The sequence below is a fragment of the Capsella rubella genome, unplaced genomic scaffold (genome assembly GCF_000375325.1).
Source record: "Capsella rubella cultivar Monte Gargano unplaced genomic scaffold, Caprub1_0 scaffold_1, whole genome shotgun sequence".
Taxonomy (NCBI): Eukaryota; Viridiplantae; Streptophyta; class Magnoliopsida; order Brassicales; family Brassicaceae; genus Capsella; species Capsella rubella.
This window is the reverse complement of record NW_006238923.1, coordinates 10312981-10327748: the sequence shown is the minus strand read 5'-3', so window position 1 is coordinate 10327748 and position 14768 is coordinate 10312981. Positions and strand designations below refer to the sequence as shown.

Sequence of the window (14768 nt, the reverse complement as noted above, 5' to 3'; positions counted from 1 at the left end):
AACAAAACAAAAGAAAATCTAAGTTTAAGCCGAGATAAGAGTGAGAGAAAAGTAAAACAAAGTTGATCGGACCAAAGCTTTGCCATTCCCATGAAATAAAGATTGTTGAGTCCTATTGTATCCTCCAAAGCAACCAAGTAACCAAACATCTATTCAATTGAACATATAAGGTAAACATATAATCATATATCATATGTATAGATTCGGTTTTTTCGGGTTTATTTTGGTTATCGGTTAGTAACCGAAACCGAACCGAACCCGAATTTTGAGACTTATAATAACCAATCGGTTATTTGAAGATAACCGAAACCGAACCGAAACCGAACTGATTCGGTTAATCGGTTCGGTTAATCGGTTATTGGTTATTTTGGCCAGGCCTACTAAAGCTGATACAAGTGATCCACGGTATAAAAAATTTAACAGAAGACCAAATCAAATTTTACCGTTAAAAAATCAATTTCTTTAATATTAAGGTCACGCTAAATTATTGTTCTATACGTTTTACTTTTATGTGAAAAAGGAAACATAAAGAAATTTAATATGATTTTTATCTATATGCTAAAATCCTAAACATCTTTAAAAATGAAACAGAGTACTAATTTTCTCATAATGCTTACCTTTTTTGGAAGTTATTCAAACGAAAACCAGACTTTGGCTACTGAAATTTGATGGTGATTTGATAAGTCATCACACAAACCATGCAGTGAAACATTATATTTATAGTTATATTTTGTTTTATTTAATTTTTGCATTTTTCATTTGACTTTAGGGATAGTCCAAAAACCCATCTGGTGCTGTAATGGTTAAAGTCTAGTTAGAGATTGATGTAAATATAAATAATTATATAGTTTGTTTTATCGAAAACTTGTTTAAATATGGCAGAAATTAGAAATAGTTGGTAATATATATATTTGCATATATACCATGATGGAATCTAACCAGCTACTCCAGCTTCTTGTCTTATAAAACCCAAGTTGTTAAAGAAGCAAATAAGATTTAAAGAGACCCAAAATGAAAAAGAAACATGCCTTTGGAAAAACACTACACACACATGCACATGCACATGTTATCTCCCATCTTCTCCCTCCCCTAACTCAGCCTTTCGTCTATTGTGTATAGACATTTCAATTTGTTTTTCTGAAAATAATCCTTATCTTTGTTTATCTCCTTTTTGCTATTGTACTTTCACTAAAGAATGTTCCCAATGGTGATCCTCCTCACTAAGTTAATTTAATAAAATATACATGCATATATAAATTACGATCTAGCATCTATTTTTTTGGGTTTAACGAGTGCTCAAATTATGTATATATATCATCAGAATATGTATAGCATCTGATTAAGTATACAATTATAAAACGGATTTTTTAACGGGCAAAAACTTGAGTATTTAGCTATAAATTAAGAATTTGTTTTATATCTTCCATTTTTTATTGATGTCTAAAATTATTAAGTGCATAACATAATTTTTTTTTGTCAACAACACATTAATTAAAATACATAAAGTTCTATTTTAATATACATATATTTTTTTTAATTTGGCTTTAATAGATGATGAAAACGTAAATTTTGAGCATATAAAGCTATAATTTGAAGAGTTATATCTCCTGATTTTAGTATTCAAGTAAAAATATTATAGTGAAGAAGGAAATATAGTTAGATATGACAATATGTATATATCCTTCAAGTTGTAATGGTTGGGATCTTTATCAACATACAAACTTAATTCGAGCATATGGGAAAGATAGAATATGATGGATTGACTACATTGGTCTCATCTCTCTTTAGATTTTGTAGATTCATTGCTGCAACTAAAGCAATGGAAGATACACAAGCATATGCTTTCTTCTCTTTTCTTCCCTTTCTTTTTAATTTGCTTATTAATCATTTTTTAATGGTATTCGCTACTAAATACTTTTATGAAAATAGTACAATTCTGCATGGATACAATGTTTTCATGTATTGATATTAATTATCATACTCCTGTTTTCTCTCTAGTACACATTGTTAACTTTTCTTATTTAAACCATTAAAGCTATTTTTCTTTTACTTTTTTTAAGCTTTAAGTTTTCAAAAAAAAATCATTTTACCAATCAGATCACATGCTGACATGAATATAATAGTAATTAGATGACTTTATTTTAACACACAATTTTGAAGAAATTAAAAGAAGGGCCATTCTTATTCAAACAACTTCTAAAAAATAACAATAAATCTACTAAAAGCACCATGCATGGTCTAAGTAACCACAGGGAGTACACGGAATCATGTTCTCTATATAAGTCAAGCACAACATCTTTTATTTCTTTCTATCATGGAGTTAATCTTGTTAGCCTTAGTAGATTCAATCCGATTGATGTGGCACACTTTGACGCAGACGCGTGTCTTAAAATTTTCAAGGTTGCAACCATGAAAGAAAAGATATATCTAGAATTAGTGAAATTTCTACGAAAACAAATTAGAAAGGTTCAAATGTTACTATCTATATTGGATTAGTAACATTTGGCTTAGTCATTTAAGCAAAATTTGGCTTAGTCTTTCATTTAAAATGTTAGAAATCTTTGGATTAGTAACATTTAAATGAGAAATAGGTTTTGCGTGAGTTTAAAATTTTTGTTTTTAAAGAAAAATCTCATATAGTCTCCAACTGAAATACTAAAAATTTACTTTTTGCATTTTTTTTTGTCGTAAGATTTTCCTTTTTTCCAATTGTCGTAAGATCTAATTAATTTTGGTTTTCTAAAAATTTACCCAAAAAGAAAAACAGAAAGCTGCAACCACCCAACGCCTTCAATCACTTTAATTTTAATGTTAGACGTATAAGATGTAACTTTCTAAATTTAGAAAGATATTTTGATGTAAAAATTATCTTGACATATATTCTTTCAATTATATATATATATATACAGATGTTACGTAAGTCGTTATGTAAGTAAATAGTAATACTGTTAATTTGCATATGAGATTAGATGTATGCCATAGGTTTGGGAATTCGCGTCAATGTGACATTTGTGTGTCTATGTTCAATAAGATACAACTTTTATGAATTATTTGGTTTCTACTTTCTAACAAAGAGGTGTTACAATTTTCATATGAATGGAAAAAAAGAGAGCCAGAGATTGATTCCTAACCATATTACTTAACTCGAAAGGTTTAATTAGTGGATTGTTAGTGACATAATTATCAATTATTTTGTTGAGTAATCAAACATGTGCTCTCTCTTTGCTTTCCGATGGAAAGACCAATCTCTTGCTCTCTCTTTTTCTCTTTTTACGTCAAATTTTACGTTTGGCTGATTTTTTATAATTGTCATAAGTCATAACCACCAACCTCACTAATTCATTAGCCATCCATCACATCTATCCCATAAGTAGCAATGTTCGTTATTTTTGTTTTCCAACAAAATAATCTTGTCCATATATATATCTCCTTAGCAAACCTATTGGACAAAGTTTGAAAAATAATGGTAAAAATACTTTCTTTTGTAGTCGTCGAAGTTAAGAAAACCTTCGTACTTAAAAATAAATAAACAAACCAAATTAAGATTTTTTCTTCAAAATACAGGACAATATATTTTTAAAATGTGCTAAATATATTATTTGATTTTTTCTAATAAAACAAGAGAAAATAGGCCACAAGAAATAATATTCTTTCGATTCTTAATTCATGCCGTTAGAGTTATGAATTAATTAAATTAGTTGTAACTCTGCTTGGGAATAATATAACTACTGATAATGAGTTAATGATTAAGTTATAAAAGAGCTTAGATGTTAACACAATATTTTTCTGTTTGTTATCAATGACAATGAAAACAAGCTATAACCATGCATGTGATTCAAAACTTGGTATAAGTTCACGCATAGAATATTCCATTAGCTAAATGATTCAACAACCTATTTTACTTTTAATTTATAACTTTGATTACATTAGAATCTCGAGTTGAGATTAAGGAAAACAAAAGATTAGTGTGATAAAATCAGATCGGAGGAATCTTGAGATGTCATAAAGCGCACCACTAGCATCAGCTCATTTGTCCTATCCCAAAACAAGTACACTTGCATATTCGTTCTTGTATATAGTTTTTAAAGTAATGTTTTGTTGTGTGTATTAGTGTATATATGTAATTAAGGGTGTAACAAATAAACAAGTATGGTTAGTGGAATTCATCTTCCAAAAGTTACTAGATTCTTGGGATAGTTACGTAAAGATAAAAATTGGGTCACTTTTCTTGCATAATTTCATAAAGCAACTTTTACATATGTTTTCAGATCTCTGATCTATTTAACATATATATATATATATATATATAATTTCAGAAATTAATCAGAATTCGATATAGTAAGTCGTTCTATAAGAAAATCAACAACCCAAATTTCCAAAAAATCTCGCAAAAATAATTCAACCTTTTTATAAACAAAATGAAGTTGGATTACAAATTTACAATCATCCCCCAGTGCATGCATAGTTAAAGTCTTGAACGTTGTTTTCAATGTTTTAATATCAAACTCATGAGAAAAATTTGTGTCGAGAATAATAAAATTGCACTAAACAACTACACTATTGGTTGGGGCCAATTAGGCTGTAAATTCGTATATCGACTATGTTTAGCATTTACTACTGATGGACCTTTTTAAATCGATTAATATTTGAATTTTTCTGAATTATTTTTAAAATAAACGTTTAGGTAACTATAAAATCTGAATTGAAATGTCAATTAGTTTATGCCACATGCGTATGCTAAAATCAAATTCCAGCCTAACCTAGATTGATTATCACATTTAATAAAGATTATATTATAATTTGATGTGAAACATAATTCTAACAATATAACAAAAACAATTGCGAAAGGAACTTTTATTTCACAAGATGCAAAAAGAAAAAAAATATATTTAAACTTGAAGATAAGAGCACTATCCTTCTTATCATAATGATGGTGTGATTTCTACTCTTTATATTTCCAAATTTTTCGTTCACCCAACTCCCAAATTTGGGATCCTCCAATTTCTATAGCCAAAGCCAAAAGACATATTGTTAAGATTAAAAACCCATTATAGTGGGCAATTCAATCTTTCCCACCTTTGCCTTTCTCTGAAGAAAAGTGTTCTTCTTTAGGCCACTTTTTCAATTTTATTTTTATTTTTGGACTGACATAGTTGGCAATGTGTTGGAAAGAGACAATCTAAGATGTCATTCTTTTTATTTTTTTGGCTTGGGTCCAAAATGTTTTATGAAACCCATGTTGCCTCACAAAGAATGTTTTTTTGACAAACACTATCTATCTTTTTTTTACAGTAGACTTCCCCATAAGATAAACCTATTTGCCAAACCTACTCCCATTACTAAATTAACGAGTAAAATGAAAATAATACATTACTTCTTTATTACAAATGAATCATATACCCTTTACTATAGAAGACGACCCTATATATGTCTCACAAAATGAAAAGAGGCAGGCAGTGTAAAGTATTATTATTTATCTCTAAATTATAAATTTTATAATTATTCTTCTCCCTACACTTGGTCCCATATCTCTCTCAATCCTTCATCTCCTATATCTATCCCCACATTTCATTGCATTGATTCTCTTACAAGCACTTTCTCGTTCTCCCTCAGTCTTTATCTCCTTGGCCTCTCTCTCCTTCGCCATTTCTATGTTTAGCAGAATCGCCATGACCAACTCTATTGTTCTTCTTCTGTTTTCCTTAATTTTCTTAGGTATTTTTTCTAATAATTGCTTATTTCTGCCTAACAACACAAAATAAAATAACCATCATCTCAGTTTCAATTGTTCATTACATTGTTTTAATTTCTATTACATTTTTCTTTTCCGCAGAACATGGATGGTTGTTTCAAAGGGTCTCCTCTCTTGGCATAAACTACGGTCAAGTTGGCGACAATCTTCCTCCACCGGACAAAGTTCTACAACTCTTGAGCTCACTCCATATCAATAAGACAAGAATCTACGACACAAACCCTCGAGTCTTAACCTCATTCGCCAATTCCAACATCGAGATCTTCGTTACCGTCGAAAATGAAATGCTTCCCAACTTAGTCGACCCTCAACAAGCTCTCCAGTGGGTTACTACCCGTATAAAACCATACTTTCCGGCCACCAAGATCGGCGGTATTGCCGTCGGAAACGAACTATACACTGACGATGACTCAAGCCTCATAGGGTTTGTTACATAACATTCCTATATATTGTTCTCCTTTTCAAATCTTGGCACATTCAAGATTTACCTTATTAACCCAAATTATCTTGTTGAGATCGATTTAAATATTGTTTTGTTTCCGGGTCCTCTTATTCAGAAAATAAAAGTATTCATCAACCTTGTTATTTCTATGTTTCGCAGATATCTTGTGCCTGCAATGACGAGCATTCATGGTGCTTTGGTCCAAACCGGGCTAGACAAGTACATTCAAGTATCGACACCAAATTCACTATCGGTCCTTCAAGAATCTTACCCTCCCTCCGCCGGGTGTTTTAGGCCGGAAGTAGCCGGCGTAATGACACAGCTATTAAGTTTCTTGCGTAACACGAAATCTCCTTTTTGGATCAACGCTTACCCTTACTTCGCTTACAAGGATTCGCCAACTAAGATCCCATTAGACTACGTCCTCTTCAACCCTAACCCTGGAATGGTTGACCCTTACACAAAGTACCACTACGACAACATGCTCTACGCTCAAGTGGACGCTGTGATATTTGCCATGGCGAGGCTTGGCTATAAAGATATTGAAGTTGGGGTCTCGGAGACAGGGTGGCCGTCTAAAGGTGATGGAGATGAGGTTGGAGCCACCCCGGCCAACGCAGCGGTTTATAACAAGAATCTTCTGAAGAGACAACTTCAGAGTGAAGGAACGCCATTGAGACCAAACATGAGTTTTGATGTTTATCTCTTCGCTCTCTTCAATGAAGACCTCAAACCAGGACCAACCTCTGAGAGAAACTATGGACTGTATCAACCTGATGAGACCATGGCTTACAATGTAGGTTTACTATCATCTTCATCATCAACATCATCATCATCTACTTCAAGTTCTATTATATCCCTCACTTCCTCTGCCTCCACGGTATGTTCAACATTGACTTTACTTACTCTGTTTCTTCTACTATATCTCTACTTATATGTTCTTTTAAAAATATCACATTTAAATCTTTTAGAAAAGGCTTTGATTGAGAAACATTTTTTACAAGAAGTGAAGTGTGACGTTTTTTTCTTCTAATTGTGACGTTTAATACTTGAAAAGTTCGGCTTTTCTAGAACATATTCTTATAAAACATTTATTTTAAAACATATATAAGATTTAATAAACTATACATAAAGTTAGATATATATTTCTTTGGAGTGACATGATTAGTACTCACTATCTAGTGTGATATTTATGATTATCCACACCATCTGATTTCTTTAAAACATTGATTAATTGAAATTCGTGGTCTTCATTATTACCTATATATTGAATGTTCGTATTTTATTTTTAAACAGGGTATAAAGAAGGGAACGCAACAGTTGATATATTGGACATGCCTTTATTTGTTGGCCATTCAAATGCTAATTAGAAGACCGTACTAGAAGCAAAAGGAAATTCAGAGAGAGCTTCTATAATATATTTGTAAATAGAGAGATCAGTCCACTAATGCGGTTCATTTTTTCAACGAGAAGAATTAAACTATTCTCAAAAGTGTCTCAGATGATTCTTTGAAGACAACACAAATCAGAAAATTAATTAACTTGAGAAGTGGATGTAGTACTACTGCAAAACGAATCCAATGTATAAAAACAAAACAAAAAAACTGACGATTCATATTATAGAAATGTATTAGTATTTGTCTTATTAGTAAACGTGTGTAACTTAGTTTTCGTGTTGATTCATAACTGAATGATATTCGTGTTTCTTGTTTAAATTGAAGGAATACAATGTCATTGCAACATTTCATGTAAATATGGTTTATTTTATATTATATACGACATAGTACATATGAATTATATATCAGTAAGGAAGAGAAACTACTCTAAATATATAACTCGTGTATATACTACTAGTTTACTATGGGTAACGTGAAGCAGAAAATAAAAATCATTATATACTAAACAGAAAATATTTTCGTTTTTTCAACACTTCTAACAAACATAACTTTAAAGTACAGATTATATAATGATATCAGATTTTTTTTTTATTGATTGGTTACACCGAAGGTGAAGGCTCTTTTATCTTTTAGTATCTTTTTGGACGTGGAATCCATAAAACCTTACCTTGGTCATACGATACCTTCCTTTTTTCATCTCACCGTCAGCATTCGATATTTATATTGTCTGCTCTTTATACACACACATGCATGCATTATACATAAATTGCATATTTGGTATATGTACGTACGTGCACTCACATGACACTACTCATAAACGCAGACATGACACATGTATGTTGTATGAACTTTGTGTACTCTATACATGTTTGTGGGATATTCGTTAATTCAATCACCATTTGATCTATCTATATTATTAGTTTTGTTTTTGTTTGGACGAGAGTATAATGCTCCCTTACTAGCTTTAACGTAAGAAGTAAAAACAAATTATCAAAATTAAAGTAAATTAAACTTATTTTATTTGGAAGCATATAAGTAGATATGGACGGTCCCAACTTTATTCCACGACCATGTTTTAAGTCGTCAGCAGTTTGACAATAGTCATTTTGGCCGTCCCTTTTCAAAGAAGCTTTTTTCTCTTTTTTATATAAAATTTACGATTTATTCTGCTTTTTAAAATCTTGATTCAATTGCTACTTGTTTTTCTAACCTCAATATGTTTTAAATAATGCATATTTTCATCGACTTTCCTATTCCTTTCTGGCTCTTTGTTATAACTCATCGATCACGGTTTACCTTACAATCATATGAAAATGAGAGAGGTCAGAATATTATTTTGCCTTAAATTTATGTAGTTAGAAATACAAGATCATATATGTTGCAGGAGAATCTGTTTCTCAATCATACTACTATTGTGACTACTTAACAAATCACGCCAGGTACGTATGTGCATTTGCTTACGTCCAATTCAAAAATATTTTCATCGATCGAATAGAATAATTCAAAAGAGAAAAGTGAGAAGTTTTGTTTGTAGATGGACACATGATTGAATGAATAATTCGTAAGAGAGACAAGTTAAGCTCATATTAGGTATACAGAGATGTCAATCAACCTCAACTCCATGTTAAGCACATGGATCGTCCCTTTGGCGACTTTATATATAATGCAAGAATAAAATCGTTACATTTGTAACACTGAATCTCCTACTTCTAAACAAAAATAATAAATCTAAAACAATCTGGCTAAAAACCAAGTTTTTCTAATTGGGCACCAATATACTTTACCAATCTAAAAATGGCGACAATCAAACTCTCCCTTTTTTGTGTGGCTCGATGAATAATGAGTTGTTTATCTTTGTTTATTTTTATCCAAAGAGTTACTCTAAAACGCATAAAGAGAAGAAAAAAAATATATATACATTTTAATCTGAGTAGAGTTAAACAGGCTTTGTGTGCCACAGTACCACAACAGCACATAACAACTACAGTTTTTAGTCCTTTTCTAAACTAAGACTTAGACAAACTAATTAACCTACACTCTTTGTTTTCTTCATAGTTCAAATCTCTTTGTACTACTACTACGTAATGTGTAAATGACATTGTCCTGACACTACTGGTTGGTAAAAGTCTAAAATATTAACACAAACAATAAATACGAAGAAACAATATTAGAAGGAGAATAATACTATTTACAGATTAAGAAGTCTTAACTAGATTTTAATTTTTTATGAACATGTGGGATTGTGTACATTAGTAGGTTATTGAAGTTTTTAATTGTTTAGTTTGGAATAATTGTGGATTTGATCGTAAATAAAAAATGCACTGTTAAAATTGTTTTGTTGAGTTTGAAATAGGCATTTTCACTTACTTGGACTTGGTTGATAAAAAAAAAAAAAAAACCCAAAATTCCAGGTGATGTTTTATCGAATGGGCTTGGCTCGGTAAGAAATAACAAAGCCCAATAAGTTATAGAAATGAAAAGGGCTTCTTCTAGTATGTTCCAGTTTCCTCCACAAGACTCTCTCTCTTCTCCTTCCCTTCGCTTCACTTTGTGTCTCTCTGTAATATAAAACTCCAACTTTTCTCTGCGCAGATTCTACGTTTCGTATCCTCTGAAAAACAAAGCTGCTCACTAAGGTTTTATATCCATGGCGGAAGAGGCAGGGCTTGATTTGGTAGAACTCAGACAACTCCAGAACATAGCCAAGAGACCTCGTGTTCTCAATCTCATTAATTCCGAGATTTCCAATTTGGAGAAGGTACTAAATACACTTTTTACCCTTTTCTTTCGCCATAAATCTCATCCTTGCAATTTTTATGTTGTTAAGTAGTTTCTCTTATCTGTAAATGGAACAGAACTAGGATTAGTTTTGGGTTTACAGAACAACTGTTTCATTCTTTGTATTTACGTGTGTGTGTGAATATCTGGAACTTGGATTTAGCTGTCATTTGATGATTAAAAGGAGACAGGAGTTCACTTTTGAGTTAAACTTTTATAAAAAACTATACTTGGGTTTCTGATTAGATTGAATCTTTTGTTTGTAGCTAAGGGACTCTGCAATTGCGAAGCCAGAGGTCCCAGTGTCAGTTCCTGCACCAGTTTCTTCTTCGGTTAAGCCAGTTTCTCCGGTAGTGAACTATGTCACTCTTGGAACATTCAGCTGGGATCAAGACAATGAAAAAGTCAAGGTATAACCTTTTATTAAATCTTAAGAGTAGACTAAGTTTAACCCCACAAGTGAAGGTTTTTGTTGTATGTTAATGAGGTTTTCTTGTTTCTTCATCGTTTTTTTGTTACAGATGTACATATCCTTGGAAGATGTTGGTCAGGACAATGTTCAAGCTGAGTTCAAGCCAATGTCTTTGGACATCAAAATCCATGATGTACAAGGGAAGAATTACCGATGTGCGATCCCGAAGTTGCATAAGGAGATTGTGCCAGAGAAATGTAAAGTGCTTGTTAAGCCTAAGAGGATAGTTATCACAATGTTCAAGTCTTCCAGAGGAAACTGGCTTGATATACACCACAAAGAAGATAAGGTAAGCAACCGAAAACTCAAGAACAACATGTCATGGTGAAGGAGCTATTTATCTGGTGGAAACTATAAGTAATGGTAAAATGTTGTTTTGGTTCGTTCAGCTTAAACCGAGTTTAGAGAAAGAGAAAGACCCAATGGCTGGAATTATGGGCATGATGAAGGTATGGTTCTTTTAATCCGTGAGGTTGAGGAATATGTTTGTGCATCTTCTCATTATTGTTTATGTTTTTTTGTTTGATGTGTGAAAACTACAGAACATGTACGAGGATGGAGATGAAGAAATGAAGAAGACAATAGCCAAAGCTTGGACAGATGCTAGGTCTGGCAAAGCAACAGATCCTCTGAAAGGACTATGAAGCTCCTTTGACAAGTGTTACCATTCTCAAGTTCGTCTTTTGTAACCTAGCAAGTTTGCGTTTATGTTCTAGTAACCCTACCCTATCTTTGAAAGAACTTGACAAAAGTGAAATATTTTTTGGAGTTTAGTCTAATGATGCATTTTCTGTTTTGGATATTAGCTGTTTATAAGTAAGCACTCGAACTTTTGTTTAATATTCCTAAGCAACTAGAAGCCTTTGTTTTTTATATTAAGCTGATCAAATCTTGCATGATCTGAGATGTTTCTTCTCAAAGGGGTTGAATTATCAGATTTTGGCACCTAATCTTACACTGAGACGAGGTCCAACTTCTAAGACGTGGCTACGTGTAAGTTGATAAGAACAAAAAAAAGAGTCCGTTACGCCGTGAAACTCGAACAATTTTATTATTCATTTCGGTATTTCCAAAACTTCCATTGGAAATAAAAGATATACGTTATATGGATGTAGAAGGCAAAAAGATGTTCATCAATCAAGAACCAAGTTATTATAATCAAGAACAAGATTTGTAACTAAACAAACAAGTATCCAAAACAGACATAATCAAAAACGGTAGTAATTAAAACTCTCATCGATTCTAAACAGAGAGTTGTGACGATGGTCTCTTACCATCATCTGTGTATCCCAAAGAAGGTGGTCGAATAGGTTTAGGGCTCTCGACCATAACATCACTAGCTGAACTCTGCTGAACCAAAACCGGATAAATGTCGGTAGAAACCGAAAGCCGAGAAGGCGAGGCAGGGGAAGAAGGCGAAGGCGAGACTGATGATGGCAGTTCAGAAGCCGAATACGAAGCCATCGAAAGCGTTCTTGTGATTGAAGGATTCACTTCAGCAACTTCTTCGATACCTTCATCGATGTACACAACATCTTGCATAGTTAACTGATGGTATTCGACGATTTCTCTCAAGAACCGGTTCTCTCTAGCGTAAATCGAGTTCTCGTGAGCTAATCTAGCTTTCTCTGCCAACAAGGTCTCAAGCTGAAGCCTGATTAGGTCATCATCAGCTGGATTGTTGTTACCTTTATCCCGGTTATCTCTTAACCGTTTGTTTTCTTCTTCCAATTGAGAGCAACGTTCTTTGGCGAAAGCTAAATCGGCTTTAACCGTTTTCAATTCACGGAGGAGAAGCTTGGCTTTAGCTGCTGTAGCCATGGCAACGTCACGTGACGCTTTGAGTTGAGACTCATGCGGTTTTGGCTGTGTTAACGGTTGCCATGGACTGCTTGATCCAGAGGATTGGTTATAACTGTTGTTGTTGTTGTTGTTGTCTGAATCGATTAGATCTGATCCTTTACGTCTGATTTGAGAAGCTACCATCGTACGACCTTCCTCGAACGCTTTCTCGAAACTGTCTCCGATCTGATTCAGAGATGTTGTGATTTTGTCTATGCTTTTGCGTATGGTTGGGTTCGAGGGTTCGAGAACGACGTCGTTGTGTTGTTGTTGTTGTTGCTGCTGCTGCTCTTCTTCGTCTTCCAGGATTGATTTAGCTTTCTGAGCTAGGATCCCCCAGAATCCACGACTCTCGCTCTTATCCTCGTAAGCCGTGAATCCATGAACCTGAGATTTGGTCGATTTTTAGGTTAACTTGCAGGGAACGTAACCTCTTGAAATGAGAAAACGAGAGAAAGAGAGAGAGAGATCAGACCTGAGAGGAGGCACGGATTGCTTGAGCGGCAAGGGAGGAATGAGAAGAGAAAGATTGAGAAGATCTGAAGGATCCGCCATTGGAGTGACCTTTGAGATCACCGTAATCATGATCAGGTGATTGGTTATAGATGTCATCGTTGAACGTTGACGCTCTCGAGATCCCTTGTCGTCTCCGATACGCCATTTTTTGTTTTGGTTCTTCCTTGTTTTTGATTCTTTCTCTGTTCTTTTTTTTCTTTTTTTGGTTTTTGTTGTTATTTAGAAATTTTGTTTGTCACAATTTTTACAAGCTTTGATCCTCTGGTTTTACGTAATTCACGTTCTTTAATAAGTTGATTGACATATATGTTTATTTGCTTTTTTTATTAGTTTTAAATTGGAGTATATTTTTATTCAATGAGAGAAGGATCAAACATCTAACGTGGCTTCTAAGGAAATGGGTTGACTCCTAAATATGTAAATGGGTTATATAATAGTGATGGGCCACTCGCTCACGAAAGAATCGAAATGTTGTCATTTCATTTTTCTTTTTGTGACGGTTTTGTTTAGATGGAAACCTTGTTTTCTTTTTTGACTTCAAAGTTCAAACCAGTCTAGACTAGCTTTGTTAAGAGATGATAGCTAGGAACACATAAAAAGATTGATTTGTGAAAAGTGTTTATAATTAGAAAGCCCTAAACTTTTTCTTCTATACAAAGAATGTGAAAAGGTTTCGATAAAAGGAAAAGACATTACGCAATAATGTCAAAAAAGCTTTGTCCATGAGACAGAAATTGAGGACTGGTTACCGGGTTTAGGACTTTAGCGTAATAGGATCGGATGACCAGTTTAGAATTAAGTTTTCCTAAGAAATAATTTACTTTAATCAAAGAGATTAAGTTTTTAAAATTTATATTTCTATGACCATTTTCAAAGTAGTCACTGCTCAAAATACTTTTTCAAAAGATGAAGTTTCTAATTATACGCTAAAACCATACTACTTTATATATTAGCATGTTGATAATCATAATATTTGCCGATGGAGGCGAGCCATAGAGAGGCTTGGTGTAAAATTGTCAAATATTTTGGTAAAGTGAGAATCACACTTCAAATGTATAAACAATTTCGTACATAATATAAAAGGAATGTCACTCTTTCCATTTTTATTTTTAAATAAAAGTTATCCGAAGTGTAATTTTTCTTGGTGCAGATAGATATTTCCATATAGACAGACACTGAAGAAATGCAAAATCTACAGACAGAAGGGACCAACATGAGCTGGCTTTGGACCCGAAGTTGCAATAAACAAAGCTGCATGCAGTCACATCGTGCTCTTTTCCATTTATTGAAAATAATTTCACTTGTTTTATATTTGGGTAAAATTCTGTTTTCTAAATTTTTAACGTGCAAGAAAATTCACTTACACATTCTTTTTACACTTGCATATTTTGGATATGAATCATTTACAAACCTATAAATTGTTATGGTCAAGTGACTCAGTGGTAACTTTGGTTTTATTACCATTATTATTTGAAGGTATTAATATTTTCGCTGTTAATTTATTTAAGAAGCCGTGTAAGCACTAAAACGTGTAAATAGAAAGAATTTGTAAGATTTGAAAGTTTAGTC

General features: G+C 32.9%; 3 protein-coding genes across 3 annotated transcripts; 2 read left to right on the top strand and 1 right to left on the bottom strand.

Moving 5' to 3' along the window:
• Nucleotides 1-5604: 5604 nt before the first annotated feature.
• On the top strand, nucleotides 5605-7883 carry LOC17897791 (glucan endo-1,3-beta-glucosidase 11). Its single transcript, XM_006304879.2, has 4 exons — nucleotides 5605-5715; nucleotides 5834-6176; nucleotides 6354-7074; nucleotides 7491-7883. Exons 1-4 carry the CDS (start codon nucleotides 5652-5654, stop codon nucleotides 7575-7577), a joined length of 1215 nt encoding a protein of 404 aa, XP_006304941.1. The 5' UTR covers nucleotides 5605-5651; the 3' UTR covers nucleotides 7578-7883.
• A 2247-nt stretch (nucleotides 7884-10130) lies between these two features.
• LOC17900438 (calcyclin-binding protein) lies at nucleotides 10131-11716 on the top strand. Its single transcript, XM_006305537.2, has 5 exons — nucleotides 10131-10349; nucleotides 10636-10779; nucleotides 10891-11130; nucleotides 11231-11290; nucleotides 11384-11716. Exons 1-5 carry the CDS (start codon nucleotides 10239-10241, stop codon nucleotides 11483-11485), a joined length of 657 nt encoding a protein of 218 aa, XP_006305599.1. The 5' UTR covers nucleotides 10131-10238; the 3' UTR covers nucleotides 11486-11716.
• A 260-nt stretch (nucleotides 11717-11976) lies between these two features.
• On the bottom strand, nucleotides 11977-13387 carry LOC17898059. The gene is made up of 2 exons (XM_006304965.2): nucleotides 13159-13387; nucleotides 11977-13070 (listed from the first exon to the last, which is right to left on the bottom strand). The coding sequence occupies exons 1-2, from the start codon at nucleotides 13342-13344 to the stop codon at nucleotides 12084-12086; spliced, it is 1173 nt and encodes a 390-aa protein (XP_006305027.1). The 5' UTR covers nucleotides 13345-13387; the 3' UTR covers nucleotides 11977-12083.
• Between the last annotated feature and the right edge of the window lie 1381 nt (nucleotides 13388-14768).